Source organism: Lipophrys pholis (genome assembly GCF_963383615.2).
Source record: "Lipophrys pholis genome assembly, chromosome: 4".
NCBI lineage: Eukaryota > Metazoa > Chordata > Actinopteri > Blenniiformes > Blenniidae > Lipophrys > Lipophrys pholis.
In genome coordinates, this window is record NC_137637.1 from 12,698,181 (window position 1) to 12,714,929 (window position 16,749).

At 43.3% G+C, this 16,749-nt stretch overlaps 2 protein-coding genes across 2 annotated transcripts in view; both read left to right on the plus strand.

The window, feature by feature from the left end:
• The window catches only part of itpr1b (inositol 1,4,5-trisphosphate receptor, type 1b), a gene marked incomplete at its 5' end in the record, with an annotated part of 108,091 nt that extends 105,885 nt beyond the window's left edge, over positions 1-2,206 (plus strand). Inside the window, one exon of the mRNA XM_080461820.1 lies at positions 944-2,206. Coding sequence (XP_080317946.1) covers positions 944-1,030 — 87 coding nt within the window. The 3' untranslated portion in view covers positions 1,031-2,206. The remainder of the gene's footprint in view (positions 1-943) is intronic.
• A 3,875-nt stretch (positions 2,207-6,081) lies between these two features.
• On the plus strand, positions 6,082-8,764 carry bhlhe40 (basic helix-loop-helix family, member e40). The gene is made up of 5 exons (XM_080461260.1): positions 6,082-6,397; positions 6,506-6,569; positions 6,665-6,772; positions 7,138-7,261; positions 7,367-8,764. Exons 1-5 carry the CDS (start codon positions 6,324-6,326, stop codon positions 8,215-8,217), a joined length of 1,221 nt encoding a protein of 406 aa, XP_080317386.1. The 5' UTR covers positions 6,082-6,323; the 3' UTR covers positions 8,218-8,764.
• Positions 8,765-16,749: the final 7,985 nt, after the last annotated feature.

A 16,749-nucleotide genomic window follows, 5' to 3' on the forward strand; every position in this document is an offset into this window, starting at 1 on the left:
CCTGGAACACTCATCATGAGACCACCTCGTCCTCTCACTTAGAGCGTTGGCGTGTTTCAGGCTGGAAATCACGACTTCGTGTTCACTAAAGTGAATTCTGAGCAGCCGAAGCGGCTCCCCGCATCGCTGGGTGTAAAGGTCACCACCTGTGTAATGACTCATGTGCTCTGCTTGATCTCTGCAATTTCTCCTGGCCAGGTTTCACTATTAGTTCTTTGTTTTGTGCGCGGCCCCCGCTTACATAACGGTGCTCGGAGCCACTTCAAACACAACTTCTTGAAAATGGCTCCCAAGGTGGAACTCTTTGACTCCGACGTCGTGTAAATGGGGGGGGGGTAGGAGGGGGACCTCGGGCTCCGTCTCCATGGAGATGGCTTCTGCTGCGCACCACGGCTGTAATTAACCGTTCTGCACATGCGAGGAAAAACGTGGAAAGACGATAAGAACAATGTTTGCGTCCAGAGTGTCTTGACTCCCAGTCCATGTTCTCCTGGGACTTGGTGGTTTTATAGTCGACAGTCACCGTGATAACAATCCAAATTAATGTTGATAGCGTTGTGTGTGTGTGTGTGTGTGTGTGTGTGTGTGTGTGTGTGTGTGTGTGTGTGTGTGTGTGTGTGTGTGTGTGTGTGTGTGTGTGTGTGTGTGTGTGTGTGTGTGTGTGTGTGTGTGTGTGTGTGTGTGTGTGTGTGTGTGTGTGTGTGTGTGTGTGTGTGTGTGTGTGTGTGTGTGTGTGTGTGTGTGTGTGTGTGTGTGTGTGTGTGTGTGGTCATTACAAAAACAAACAAACGGCACCCACTACTGGCTCAACAGGAAAAAGGCTTTGTTTTCATCGTTACTGCCGTCTCCGTGTAAATGCAACACTTTTCTGAAACGCACAAACGAAGCCTTGTCGTGAACACGAGGCTTCATGGAGTAACTTTTCTTCCCCCGTCCTCTTTAGATGACGGAGCAGAGGAAGCAGAAGCAGCGGATCGGCCTGCTGGGACACCCTCAGCACATGAACGTCAACCCGCAGCAGCCCGCCTAGAAAGACCACCACCTCCCACGCCCCCCCTCCACCCACTGGCTCCGCCCCCTACCCGCCCCGCCGCAGCTCTCGCGCCCAGGTCGCACTTTTTAACTAGGACCACACTGAGTGTGAGCATAAGTTAGAACGGTAGGGGGAAAAAAACACTAACATATATAGTCATAAGGCGATGTGTAGCTCCCCTCAACACCCCCCCCCCCCACACACACACACACACACACACACACACACACACACACACACACACACACCCACCTCGCTCAGTCCAGTTGGAATCGGTGCCAAATGAATGAGTTTCCTTCGACTCTCGGCCTTTTTACTGGTGGAACGTGAAACACAATGAAGCTGACTGGACAGCAGGAATTAGTCCCATTTGTTTGGTTTTGTTTTTTAATGTTTTCTTTTTCTACCATCTGGCATAACAAGCAGTATTACAAGTCTTCTCTTTTGTATGTCGTGCAATATATTAACTTAAATATGCAACCTCACCGGTGCGTGGATTTAAGTTCCATCAGTTGTCTTATTTGCGAGCGTGGCCGCCACCTCTTCGTTTGCATCTTCTCCTCACTGGATTAAATTAGGGAGTGGCTGTCTGCACATAGAATAAGAGTTAATATTTAATAAGTCGGCCTTCTACATTTGACTTTCTTCTTTACTTTCTCAACAGGCGTGTATATTCCTTGAGTGACGTGTGCACTCGGTAGAGATAGTGTATCGTGTGAGAGCAATATGAAGAGACGTAATATCTCCGCGCTAAACTGATTTTTCTGATAAATTAGCTTTTAGTTTAGACCCGCGGCCGGCCCGTCACGGGCTCGGTCCTGCGTTACAATTTGCTCAGGAGTTGTGTTATTTCTCTGGTAATCGACATTCCCTAGAAGTTTTTTTTTGTTTTGTTTTTCCAAAAAGCGATTCCTCTTGTGCCTGTTTTCGGTTTGTCGTCGTTTCCTTTTACCTTAACTTATTCCTGTTTGCTGCTTGTGCTGAGTTTCTTTTACTTTCATGCTTACTACAAATCGTAAATGTTCCTTCTTTTTTTTTTTTTTTTTTGTACATAAAGTTTGTTGCTTACCTTTGCTTTTGTATAGAAGAATGAATGTTAAGATTACGTAATCTTAAGCACTGTCAATTTGTATATTAAATAGTTATTTATTAAAATTGATGGGATTATCCTGTATGCTGTTCATTTTGTGTCTTTTTGCTTCACATAAAGTTCACGGTTCATGCGGCTCGTCAAACAATAGCCCCAGATGTTCCTCGTGAGCTCATGTAGAGATCTAAATCGGTTCATCTTCATGGCTTTTAGCCAAGAGTCTATCTTTGCTAGAAACCAGGCCCTGTTGTCTGAAACCAGAACATGTCTGCAGCTCACATGGAATGTGTGTAATTGAGAGCATTTGAAATGGCGTATATCCTCTTTAATCGGGGGGGGGCTTTCCTGAACGTCTGTAAAAGCAACTGTTCCTGAAGCGAAGCTCGCCTTCACGCCGGCTCATGCCAGTCTGACTGTCCTACAGTGGAAATGAATTAGAAATATAAAGACCGTGCCGCTGTTCCAGTTTGGTCGTTATCAAATGTGGACAGAAGGTTACAGAGAACATGAAAAACCTTGGGGGGGGCTACAGTCCAAAACTCCTTATTTTACTAAACCACACATTTTTATTAATTGATTTGTCGCCATCTGAAGTGTAAAGGGAAAACTTGTGTTGCATTCTGGGAGTCCGTTTACACGACGACGACGCTCGGAGCCACTGAAAATGCACATATTGTAAAAACGTTCGGACTCGGTCTCCATGGAAATGGGAGAAAACGCGACTTTTCTGAAATGCTGCTCCCGCTCATGCGCGTCACAGCCGTAGTAAATAGTTCTTCTGCACATGCAGGAGTAGGCCGACAGTAACAACCGAGTTTAGAGTCACCTGTAATCTCAATCAAACTTGGTCCACACGGATGTCCATGTACTCGCCATTGTTAGTTTATAGTGAATTGTTGGATTCATTACAAATACAAACAACAGCACCAACTAGTGGCCTGGCGTGCCAACTACATCATCTTCAACGTGCCTGCCCCTCGCCATGTAACTGGACTTCAGTGTCAAAACATTGGCGTGTAAACGCGAGACTTTTCTGAAAGGAAAACTGGAACGTTCTGCAACATTGTCATATAGGGAGAACACGCAAACGCCACACACAGGGGTCAAATTGGAATAATAGAATAAGCTTCAGTGCACAACTGTCAGCATGACAAGAGTTGCGGTCGACCAGACTTCAAATCAAAATCCTGCCGACAGAATTGAGGTATGCTTTTATTTGCATTAACCATGACGTTATAATGTGAACAAACCTAGGTAATCTTTGGCTGTGATCATTTTTAGATGTGATATTCTATATTCCAGTCCACTAAGCCGGCGGGAATCCACAGGCAGAGTTGCTGTCACACTTATATTGATCCTACTTTTTCTAATAGCTGGCACAAAAAAGAAAGATAAGATGGGGTTTTTTTTCTACCAGAGATCAGTTTGGTCATTTCTTTAACGCTGTTTCGAAACAGACATGGGCAGACCCCACCGCCACCCCCACCCCCTCACCACCATCACCTTGTTTTCAACATGTTTCTATTTATAGCAATGTCTGCTTCGGGACGTCGGCGCGTGGAACCGACGGAGCGAGTCGGGCACTCTCGGCTGTCTGCGCGCCTGACGTCACCGACAAGGATCTGCGCGCGCCGTCTCTCTCTCTCTCGCTCTCCCTCTCCCTCTCTCTCCCGCGCGCTGCCATGAGGAGCTCAACGTGACAAGCCGCTGTGGGTACAGGCAGGTTCAACACGTCTCGGCACGCAGTAGAAAAACAAAACACTGCTCGCGACAGTGTCATCCCGCACGTGTGTGCCCATGGACGACATGAAAATACACGGTGTCCACAACACGCACGTGACACCAGGAAGAGTACACAAGGCGGGAAGTTGAATAGCCAGACCCTGAAATAAATACTTGTGGCATTGTATAACCTGTTTTATTTATATGAGCTAAACAAATAGTTATCAACAGAAATATGGGAACACATTTAACTCACTCATCCGCTTAAGCTTTTGTAATTAATCACATAAATCTGAATTAGTCTGATAATGTAATATTTGTAGAAGTGAATAATAGTGTGAAGAGCCAGATTCACTCGATTGATTCTAAATGAAACAGACCACTGACATGCATCACAACAACCATTTGAAAACCCTATTTGCACCACATATCCATAATAATCATAATAAAAAATAGTGCTAATAATTGTCTAAGTGGTGGTGTAGTGCCGTTTCTCTGCACTTTTTTTTCATTAACCTTGAAATGAGTGGAAAGTGAAACTATTTCTTTTATCAAACGACACGGTTTTTTTTTAACTGAATTTGTTCAATAGCATATTGCAGTTTTAATAGATGTCTATAGTCAAACAGACAATTGGGTGATGACTGCTCACAGAATGAAAAGAATGGAACTTTTATAGTCTTTCGAACCATGAGCTAACTTTGTTGACGTCCTTTCTTTTTGCTGTGTCATTCATTCATTCTAGTTAATGCATCCTTCCTGGATATCATACTGTCAGGATTTCTTGACTGCCATCCACCAAACTTATGTTAAATTTCAATTTTGTGTCTTTTTGCACATAATTGTCTTTTAAAGCAATGTGGACACAACATACAGACCTATATTTTTGGAAGAAGTTTTCAAAGATTGTTTTAAAGGTTTATTGTGATTGCTATTGAATAGTTTACTTTAAAATGTATATTAGTCAGATAATCAGATATTCATTAATTTATTAGTCCAGAATTCCAGATGTTGTAGCACTAAAGGTGATAACACATAAAAGAGAAGAGTTAGAGAATAATGAAAGGTCTCCAGATTATAAGGTGAGGTGTACACAATATACGAAATACTAAGATACCATATGATACTGGATAATACAGTTTAAAGCAAGGGGGTCGGCCCATTAAACCACCAAGCAAATGGTGAAATTTACAATTCAAACACTGAATTTATTAACAGAAGCAAAGACAATACAACACTGAGACCCTGATATCATTGCCAAATTGTAAACTAGCATTAGTCTCAAAGCCATGCTTGTAAAGACATGTAGAATGTGAGAAGCTTTCTTGACATTTCACTGTGATTTGCACCAAAAGACGGCGTTAGAATTAGCTTTAATTTGAGATTGTAGTTATTTCCCATAGTAATTGTTTGGTTTTCTGAAAATATCAAAATTTTCCTTATGTATGCTCAGGAAATCAGTATGTGGCCCCTGGATTAAATGTGTTTGACACCCCTGGTATAAAGTACAATATTTATACAGAATATAATACAATAACATGTATGCAGTGTGGTATAAACACAGTATGGGACAATTGACCAAAGATTTAGTGGGATTTTTGTTATATTTCAAAGCAGAAAAGGGCGCGATAATTTTTTATTTTTTAATTTTTTTGTTGGTTTGTTTTAGTAATTTTAATATATATTTCTGCAGTCATGGATTGCCGTGTTTGCCGTTTCAGACGCACTATTTCACTTCTTTCCAGCTGTCATCGATTTGGGAATTTGTTGCTCCACTTTTCTGCAGTAAACAGCCCGGCGCGAGCTGCAGTGCGCAACGCGGTGCGCCGTGCGCGCACCGCTCAGGGCGCAGAGGGAGCAGCAGCAGGAGCAGGAGCATGGTGGTACACGGGACTCAGTACTACACAAGTGGGTTGTCCTCCAGCAGCGGGGAAGGAGGGAGGGAGCGGGTGTGCGTGCGCGAGTGTGCGAGTGTGTATTTGTGTGCGTAAAAGAGGGAGGGTGAGGGAGCTGAAAGCGCCGTCCAACACGTGAGCCTCATGTGACTCTGTGTGTGTGTGTGTGTGTGTGTGTGTGTGTGTGTGTGTGTGTGTGTGTGTGTGTGTGTGTGTGTGTGTGTGTGTGTGTGTGTGTGTGTGTGTGTGTGTGTGTGTGTGTGTGTGTGTGTGTGTGTGTGAATGTGTAGACGTGCCTGCAGTCACAGGGTTTATTTAACACGTAGTCACAAACCCACCCCGCTCTCACACACCGCGCCGGGCGTGGAGCCTCCCTGTAGACTCCTCGCGCACCTCAGGGTGACAACACTCCAGACGCAGCTCGCATCGGGAAACACGCACGCTGGATATCCGGAGATACTTTTCCTTCTTTTATGTTGCCGTTTCACGATTTTAACCATTCTTGAAGGACATCCGATTGGACGTTTTCTCTTCTTCTTGAAAGTTATTTCTTCGGTTTACACGGTTCTTTTTTGAAAGCGACATGGAGAGGATTACCAGTGCGCAGCCACCGCCTCCCCGTGTGCCAAACTCTCTGGATATAGCTGACATGCAAGGGTAAAAGGAACATTCCTACTAATTTATTCTAATCTCTTCTGTTGTGTTTTATTCTGAACCCCGAATAAAACGATATCTTTTTTTTTTTTTAATCTTGTCTCTCCAAAGAATGGACTTTCCCATTTATGTGTACAAACCCAGGAGAAACATGAAGCGCATGGAAGAGAGCAAGGTAAATAATGTTCTTTTTGTATTCTTATGGTGTTTTTTTTTTTTTAGTGCTCCTGCACGTGTAAGACTTACATGAACCCTTTCACCTCTCTCCAGGAAACGTACAAGCTGCCGCACCGACTGATCGAGAAGAAAAGACGCGACAGAATTAACGAGTGCATCGCGCAGCTGAAGGATTTATTACCAGAACATCTTAAGCTGACGGTGAGCATTATCTTCATGCGTATGGCACGTTTGTAAACTACTAGGAGGATCTGAGACGCCACATGGTCCTGCTGCCGACGTTTGTCCGATCCAAACTTTTGGATTCAGTTTTAAAGTCTAAAATAAAGTATGGATGTCTATTTAAAAAAGAAAAGAAAAGAAAACAGCTCGGCTGCACCTTAATGTGTTTTGGGTTTTAAGTTTTTACTGCTGTCGTGTTTTACTTCACCTCAGATTTCAAACTTGTTAGTAATTGACTGTAGAACTGGGATTGCATGACTTCCCCAGAGCTTGGCCTCTGCTCAGCTGCAGAATGTGTTACATAAGAAAGATCAACATGCTTATCAAAGGTCTTCCTGTTTTAGACCCTGGGTCATTTGGAGAAGGCCGTGGTGCTGGAGCTCACTCTCAAGCATGTGAAAGCCCTGAGCACCCTGCTGGAGCAGCAGCAGCAGAAAATCATGGCGCTGCAGAAGGACTTGCAGATCGGTAAGTTTCTTCCCAATGAGCCGAAGCCACACGTTTGGATCCGGTTCTTTCTGGTCCATGGATTGTGTCGACGGCGTGATTCCATTTATTTTGTCGTCCCATCAGGTGATTATGGAGGCGACGGTGCTGAGAACAGCGAGGAGATGTTCCGCTCCGGCTTTCACTTGTGCGCCAAAGAGGTGCTCCACTATCTGGCCAGCCAGGAGAGCAGCAGGGATCTGACCCCGTCACACGTCATCAGTCACATTCAGAAGGTAGCAGCCGAAGTCATGCACCACCAACAGGTGGAAGAACCCAGTCATCCGGCTTCGGACAAATCGAGGAAGCCCGCGGCAGAGCCCCCGAGGGCGTCCGAGGGCCCGGGCAGGAACTGCGTCCCGGTCATTCAGAGGACTTACCCCCACGGGACGAGCGAACAAAGCGGCAGTGACACGGACACTGACAGTGGCTACGGCGGAGAGCACGAAAAGCCCAAAACGCAGTGGTCGGAAAGCCACAGGAGGGAGGGGGAGCTCAAGCACGCCGCGTCCTCTGAGCGGGCGGCCGGCGCCATCAAGGAGGAGGACGACGAGCCCCGTGCCAAGAAGTCAAAGTCGGACTCCTCGGACGACGAGGTCCTCTCCGGTCACGCAGCGGGAGTTCCTGGCAGTTACATGAGCTTCTCACCCAACCAGCCGCCGTTCTGCCTCCCCTTCTACCTCCTCCCCCCGGCCGCCGCCGCCGCGGCAGCATACCTGCCCATGCTGGAGAAGTACTGGTACCCCGGGGGCATGCCGGTTATGTACCCCAATATGAGCGGCTCCCCTGCAAGCCTGCCTGCAGAGACAGTGCCCCCCTCTCTGGTGATGTCCCCGAGGGCAGGTTCCCCGGGACCACTGCACACCCCCCTGGACTCCCCTGCTCTTCACAAAGCTTTGAAGCAGGTCCCCCCTTTGAACTTGGAAACCAAAGACTGAACTGTTTCTGTCAGAATCTCTCCCTCTGAATGTTCATCGTGGTAAAATCGAGTGTAAACACACACACACACACACTGGCACGCCACAGCCGTCGTTTGGCTCGCCGGCACACCCGCCTCGACACCATCTGCCGTCGGCTCCTGAACCGAAACAGGACTTTTAGTGGGCGACCTGGGGCGCCCGCGTGAAGGCTCATATTACACCTGTTGCACGCTTCTGAAACACTGTGAAGACGGTCGGTTTAAAGAGTGTACAAGAGATTGGTTTTCTCGACTCTTTGCTTTGAATGTCAGAGGTAAACCCCGAATGTACGGCACAGATAGACAGACCCCCCCCCCCCCCCCCCCCCAACCCAAAATGGTTTTGACCAACCTTTTTGCACACACACACACACACACACGAACACACCAGTCTGTAATGAATGTAAAGAGTGAACAAAGGCCCCCTTTAGATGCTGCTTGAATCCTTATCACCTGCTGTAGATCTGTGACTGGAGGATCTAACTCCTGTAACTGCAACAAACCTTTGTCTAGACTAGAATGTTACCAAAAAAACAACCAACCGTAGGGAGCTGGAGGAACTCAAGACTTCATGATGTTTCAAGAATTCAGGGCGTTGTCACTGTACAAGGTGTGTCACTCAAGTGATGTGGCCATATGTGCTTTTTTTTTTTTGTTTGTTTGTTTGTTTTGTTTTTTCCATTCGTGACCCATCATTTGTGTATTTAGACAGAGATCCTGTGAAGTAATGTCTTGTAATATTTCTTCTTCTTTTTTTTTTTGGCTCATACTACTTCTCTACATCTCTATTTTTGATACGTGAGTGTGTTTGTTGAGCTGCCCTCGGACAGTTGGAGGTCGCATCTTCTTTGCTCTGCACCCGGGCAAGGCGTTGCGGTGGTGCGCGCAGGTTCCCAGTCAAGTTTGAAGGCCCGGTCTTCTCAGCTCATGCTGTTGCCTTTACTCATTTAAGCGCAGACACAACAGTTGGCAGGCGTGGTTGCCTTTCAAGTGTTGTGTCTGCGGCAAAAGAGAGTGAATGTAAAGTTCAAACAGAAATAATAGTTTTGTACAGACAGAGGTACTTTGGGATTTTTATTTTGAATTGTAACACAAGGTTGTACATATTTTGTATATAAAGTATTATTGATATATATTAAAATATTAATAAAGCTTTTTTTTTTTCCCTCCCTGTGGAATTTGTGTTTCGACTGCCTGTTGGATTAAATGTGTTGCAGCGAGCCAACCTGACAGCTCATAACAACACACACTTACATAACACTTACATAACCCATAAAGCGGCACAGCCTCTGTAAATCAATAAGAGTGTCTTAGATTACAGGCAGTAAACATTTCAAATTGAAAAGGACTTTGAAGAAATTCTTCGAGGGATGTCAGAATCCAGCGTCTTTCTGATTATTTATATGTAATTTATAGCTCAACAGGAAGAGCCTTTTACTGTCATAGATGTTAAGAGTCACAGACACTAATCCATGAGATTAATTTAAAGATGAAAGACTATTGGGGATTTCTTTTGTTTGGTTTGGTTTGGTTTTTTGTTTTTTACAAAAATGGAACATAAACAGGTTAAAGCAGTGAAAACAAATGAGTTGTGCCATAAAAGTTGAGAAACTTCTAAACAGTGTGTGTTTGTGTGTTTGTGTGTGTGTGTGTGTGTGTGTGTGTGTGTGTGTGTGTGTGTGTGTGTGTGTGTGTGTGTGTGTGTGTGTGTGTGTGTGTGTGTGTGTGTGTGTGTGTGTGTGTGTGAGTGTGAGTGTGAGTGTGAGAGAGAGAGAGAGTTGGTTATAATTTTCATAATTTATCGGGTGGAACGTATGTCTTCGTTGTCCTGTTTGATTTCGATGTTGTTTCCGGAGTGTTATCTCTGTGGTATTCGTTGAAATAGTGACTTTTTGCACACCCGGGGGAGGGTGAAGAACACAGTTCCTGTAATCACATCAGTATCTTATAATTTGGTCTGCAAAATAATGCCTGCTTCTATTTCTTTTTAAACCCGAGGCCCAGTCGGGGTCGAAAAATATTGCAATGCTGCCACCGTGTGGACGTAAGGTTTCAGAGCATGAAGAAAAATGTCATGAACATTTATCTTTGCTAAAAAAGTTCAACTTAATGTTTAATAAAGTGATATTAAGATAGGCATACTTTCTGATTAACAAAGCAAAACATTATGATTTGCCAATATGTTTTATATAAAAGTCAATATGCTACCGTTTTACTCAAGCTATATGTGGCCCACTGACTAATATATTTGAGAACCCCTGATTTCATGATGACAATGAAAGTTTTCCAGATCTCAATGTGCACGAGAATAAATAATGTATTAATAAATAATATATATATATATATATATATATAAAGAAAAAAATAATATAAATTGTAACTATTTACAGAAATGAAAACATAAAAAATAAAATTTCATCTAAGTGATAGCCCAAACACATTTAAGTTAAGGGGCCACATACAGCCCAATTTCAATTGTGGTAAATTGGTGTCATATTAACCTTTACGTGTAAGCTTTAAAGCTTGTAATTGTTGTGACTAAGAGTAGGCTATACATGATGAAAATGTCAACAATTTCACAAAACCAAACAATTACTATGGAAGATGACTACAATCTCAACATAATTCCAATTTGAACAAAAATATCTGCTGCAAAATATCATGAAATGTCCACAAACAAAAAATGTGTATAGCTGTTGCATTATGCATGTTTTTACAAAGTCACTCTGACAGCATGACTTTGAGGCTAATTTGATAGCAATGAGGGAGCTCGCTTTCATGGCAGCATCAGTACCAATATTTCAGCTCAGGTCTCAGTGTTTTGTTGTGTTGTGTTGTTGTGTTGTTGTGTTGTATTGTGTTGTTTTGTTGTTTTGTTTTTGTGTTGTGTTGTGTTGTGTTGTGTTGTGTTGTGTTGTGTTGTGTTGTGTTGTGTTGTGTTGTGTTTTGCCTGCTACTCTTAAGACATTTATTTAATTTTTATTCAAAAAGTTTTATTTGACATTTTTACAATTTGCTTGTTGATTTGGCAGGCCGGATTGGAGCCTCACACAGGCCCATTTTGGCTAATGGGCCTTATGGTTGATGTTTACAGGTTCAAATCCCACAGCAATGGCAGCCCACCACTCCATGAAATAGGTTAAACATGTAGGAATGGATCAATAACGTTTACAAAAGTCAATGATTAGAACTCTTGCAACTGTTTGAACTGGGATATGCAGAGGTGCAAGAAACCAGAACAGTGTCAACTTCACAGTAAAGAGACAGGTAAGTGTTGTGCAATAAAGCACATTATCAATGTAACATATAGAGTTTTTCAGTGATGGGGGTCACATGCTGTTTTTCAGTCTAGCTAGTTCAGCTTCCTTGCAGAGGTCAGAGAGTTTGGTGGTGTCACAGAGGTTGCAGCTGGTGTTTTCCCTGCTTCGGGTCGAGTCGATGTCTCTGGTTACCAGCTGGTAAACAGCAGCAGATGGTGCAGACTTTACCACCCTCTACCAACGTGCAGCCTCCACACCACACAGTCGAGGCAGAAGGTCAGAACACTCTCCGTTACAGATGTGGAAGGACCCGATGATGTCAACATCCAGTCCTGCTCTCCTCGGCTTCCTCATACCACTGGTGAGCTTTCCTTATGGCAGCTGTGGTGCGAGTGCACCAGGTGAAGGTGCTAGTCAGGGTTACGCTGAGATACCTGACGGAGGGGACCATAGTCGTCCACAATCACGTCCCTTGTCTTCTGGGTGTTGAGGATGAGGTGGTTGTCTCTAGAGCACAAGTTTTGCAAATATGAAATGTATTAAATGTATTTGTGTTCATATTTCCCTTGTAAGGGTGAAGCTTTACCTGTGAGACTTGAGTATATCCTGATGTTTGTGCTTCACTTTATTGTGTCTCTGTTGGTGCTACTCTACTAAGATATTCTCTTGCATGTTTCTCTAATGCAGCTGTCAATGCAGTTTCACTTACCCAGAAGTTTCTTCATGGGAACAACAAAGTGAACCGTCTCATCTACTATTGTTGTATGGTATTGTACTGTACCGCTCAGTTCCGTATCTTATTGATCGCTTCACATCGTATCGCATCGCATCACATCTTATCGCATCGTATAACATGGCATCGCATCGTATCGCATCGTATCACATCGTATCGCATCGTATAACATCGTATAACATGGCATCGCATCGTATCGCATCGCATCGTATCGTATCACATTGTATAACATCGTATAACATGGCATTGCATCGTATCGCATCGTATTGCATCATATCGCATCGTATCACATTGTATAACATCGTATAACATGGCATCGCATCTTATCGCATCGTATCACATCGTATAACATGGCATCGCATCGTATCACATCGTATAACATGGCATCGCATCGTATCGCATCGTATAACATCGTATAACATGGCATCGCATCGTATCGCATCGCATCGTATCACATTGTATAACATCGTATAACATGGCATTGCATCGTATCGCATCGTATCACATCGTATCGCATCGTATCACATCGAATCGCATCGTATAACATCGTATAACATGGTATTGCATCGTATCGTATCGCATCGTAACACATCGTATCGCATCGTATCAGATCGTATAACATGGCATGGCATCATATCGTATCGTATCGCATCGTATCGCATCGTATCGCATCATATCGCATCGTATCGCATCGTATCGCATCGTATAACATGGCATCGCATCGTATCGCATCGTATCACATCGTATCACATCGTATCACATCGTATCGCATCATATCACATCGTATAACATGGCATCGCATCGTATCGCATCGTATCGCATCGTATCACATCGTATCACATCGTATAACATCGTATAACATGGCATCGCATCGTATCGCATCGTATCACATCGTATCGCATCGTATCACATCGTATAACATCGTATCACATTGTATAACATCGTATAACATGGCATCGCATCGCATCGTATCGCATCGTATCGCATCGTATCCCATGGCATCGCATCGTAACGCATCGTAACCCATCGTATAACATGGCATCGCATCGTAACGCATCGGAACGCATCGTATAACACGGCATTGCATCGTATCGCATCGTAACGCATCGTATAACATGGCATTGCATCGTATCGCATCGTAACGCATCGTATGACATAGCATTGCATCGTATCGCATCGTAACGCATCGTATAACATGGCATTGCATCGTATCGCATCGTAACGCATCGTATAACATGGCATTGCATCGTATCGCATCGTAACGCATCGTATAACATGGCATTGCATCGTATCGCTTCGTATCGCATCGTAACGCATCGTAACACATGGTAACGCATGGTAACGCATGGTAACGCATCATATAACATGGCATTGCATCGTATAACATGGCATCGTATCGCATCATATCACATCGTATAACATGGCATGGCATGGCATGGCATCGCATCATATCGCATTGCATTGTATTGTAGCACATTACATCCCAACGTATCACGTTATCGCAATGCAACACAACTTATCGTATCATATCGTATTGCAACGCATCTCACCACACCACAACATATTGCCTCGCATCGCAACATACCGTATTATATCATATCGTATCAAATTGCATCACATTGCACCTCAACATATCACATCATATCATACTGTATTTCCCGTGGGCTCACCACCCGCAGGAAAGGTTCTTAATGGGTGCAACATGATCTGGGTGACGGTGCTCAGACTGCCACCCCCGCGACCCAGAAATGGATTAGCGGGAGAAAATGGACGGATGGATGGATGGATGGATGGATGGATGGATGGATGGATGGATGGATGGATGGATGGATGGATGGATGGATCATACTGTATTATATTGCTTCATATTGCCATTAATTGTATCATATTGAATCGTATCACATGATATTGGGAAATATGAACACAAATTGTCAGAATAAAGAATATACTACAATACATAAATGCAGTTTGATCAAACCAAAGATAATTAGTTAGGATTTACAAGAAGCCTGGGGACTTCCCACAAAGTCTGGCATCTAACAGCAAAAGCTTGATCACATGTGGAGAACATAACAAATGTTCACGTCAGAGCTGTTGGATACTTGCTTTGGTCTAAAAACAATGGGTCTGACTGCTCACACTACACCGCACTCTGTGGAATCACTTTCACTGGCCAATCACAGACAGTCACATTCACACAGAAGGGCCATTGAGAGTCATGAAATATCCTCAAAACCATGTTCCTGAACTGTGGCTAAGAGGCAAGAATAATCCTGACCACCAGAATACTTCATGTATGATGAAATAACAAAAAACACAACATCTATCATCCACAAAAGCAGTTTCTCTTGACGCCATGAGGTGGTTCTGCGGATTTGAATTCATTGTTGGGCTCTTCCTGTTTTCCATGTGAAACCATGCTATACAATGACTTCCTAAAGCGGTTATATAATTGGAGAAAAGGCTGCTGATCACAACTAAAAAGCTTTATATACCTGATTCATCTGACAGGAGCAGTGCACATTGACAGACAGAAAGCCAAACTGCAATATGGCAACTACTGATGAATTATTTCTTTAAATCTATTTAGTCCAGCGATACAACTATCTTCTGTATCTTCTACATCTAATAGTGAGTGAAGGAACGGTCCATTCTGGACAGGTCTCCAGTCCATCACAAGACAAAAACAGAGAGACAGACAGTCACGCACTCTCACTGTCACACTCAGGAATGAACTGGACCCACATGCAGAAATAAGGTGGTGACTCTGTTTCGAGGGGCACTGATAAACTGTAGCCTGTGGCTGAGGAATCAAACGCTTGATGTGATGTGTGGAGTGCTGATTACTTGTTATGTAAAGTCTTGACCATTAAAAAAAAAAAAAAAAAAAAAACTTCTCTCATTCGTCTATAAACAGTTCCCTCTGATTGTCATGCGGTGCTTCTTCATCTTTCACTTCAGTGTTTTGCTCTTCCTCTTTTCAGTGGCAAAACACACCACACACTAGCTTCTCAGTGGAAACAGATTACATTACCATAAAAAGATTTATAGCACCAAAGTCAGACAAATTTGCATTCAAATCCAAGATGGGCCTTTCTTTGTGTAGTTTGCATGTTCTTCACAGTTTTTTGTTTTTTTTTACAGGTTTCCTTTGAAATGCATGCATGTGTGATTATATGTTTCCTCTAAATTGCCCATATGTGTGACTGTGGGAGTGTGTTTTTATCTTGTGATGAACTGTTGACCTGCCCAGAGTGTCTCCTGCCTCCTGTCAGCACCCCACGACCGGGAGAAGGATATAGTGGAAGAGAAGATGGGGGATGGATTGAAGAGTAGGACACACTGACAAAGCGAAAATGCATGTACACGAGGACAGACTGACAAAAGCAAGAACAGCAGATAGCAAGCTGACTGCTATTTCTTTCAAATGAGCCTTGTTTCATCTAGAGCACATATGATCAGTGCTCAAGCAATGGCTGGTATAGAACTCCATTCTTGTGTCATTTTGACATCTTTACAAATTGATGTACTTTTTTCATACAATATAATGTTGGTATCAGGACATACTGATGACAAATCATCATCTCATTTATAAAGCAATGAGCCCAGTGCAGAGCTAAAGAATGAGCTGTGGTTAGTGTCCCACTTCTCTCAAGTTATAAAACAAATGGTTGACTTTATGGGAATAATGCTCCCAGTGATTGGGTTGATATCCCTCAACTTATTGAGAATTCATCTTTTCGTTCTGTTTTTTTACCCCTAAAGTTGTATAAGTGTCCCATTTCCAGACAGCAAAAGCAACTTCATTATTTATTGGAAAAAAAGATGTGCTCCATTAGAGCATTGCCGCTTGAATTGGTCGTTCCAATAATGTGTTGGTTCTTCCAGGAAATAGTAATGCCAGTGAAAAAGAGTCAGTGAGGAAGGCAGAGAGGGAGTGGCTTCCAAGAAAGTCTCAACCACAGGAGCATGATAGCGTCAACAGATTTGATTTGATTTGAAGTTTTTATTTCGAACATGTAAAAAACAAAACAAAAAAAAAAAAACCCAGAACATCCAATTACATAAACAGTAGTATAAAAGGGTCAACAGATCAGTAGATATCGTCATGAAGTAACTAAGGAATCGACCTTAAAACTTTGTGTTACATAACTATGGCGGGACTGAACACAGAGACACACAGAAGAGCCTGAGAGAGGCAGTAGTGTCTGAGTGTTTGTTTTAAGACTTGTTTATGCTTTAGTTTAATAAAAGTATGGAGAACTGCAGTCCTGACTCCACGCCTCTGTGGGTGAACCCGACGGTGGCCACAGAGGCGATCCTGCCACATACAGTATTTGATTAAAACACATGGGTGCACGGAGAAAACATTCAAACTCCACACAGAAAAGCCTGTCTGAATTTGACCCCTTGACCTTCTTGCACGATCATAATAAAGTTACCCACACTAGAGACTTTCAAAATGCAAAACTCCAACATTACTCAAACACTCACTTTCAGTAACTTCAGAGTTATTACA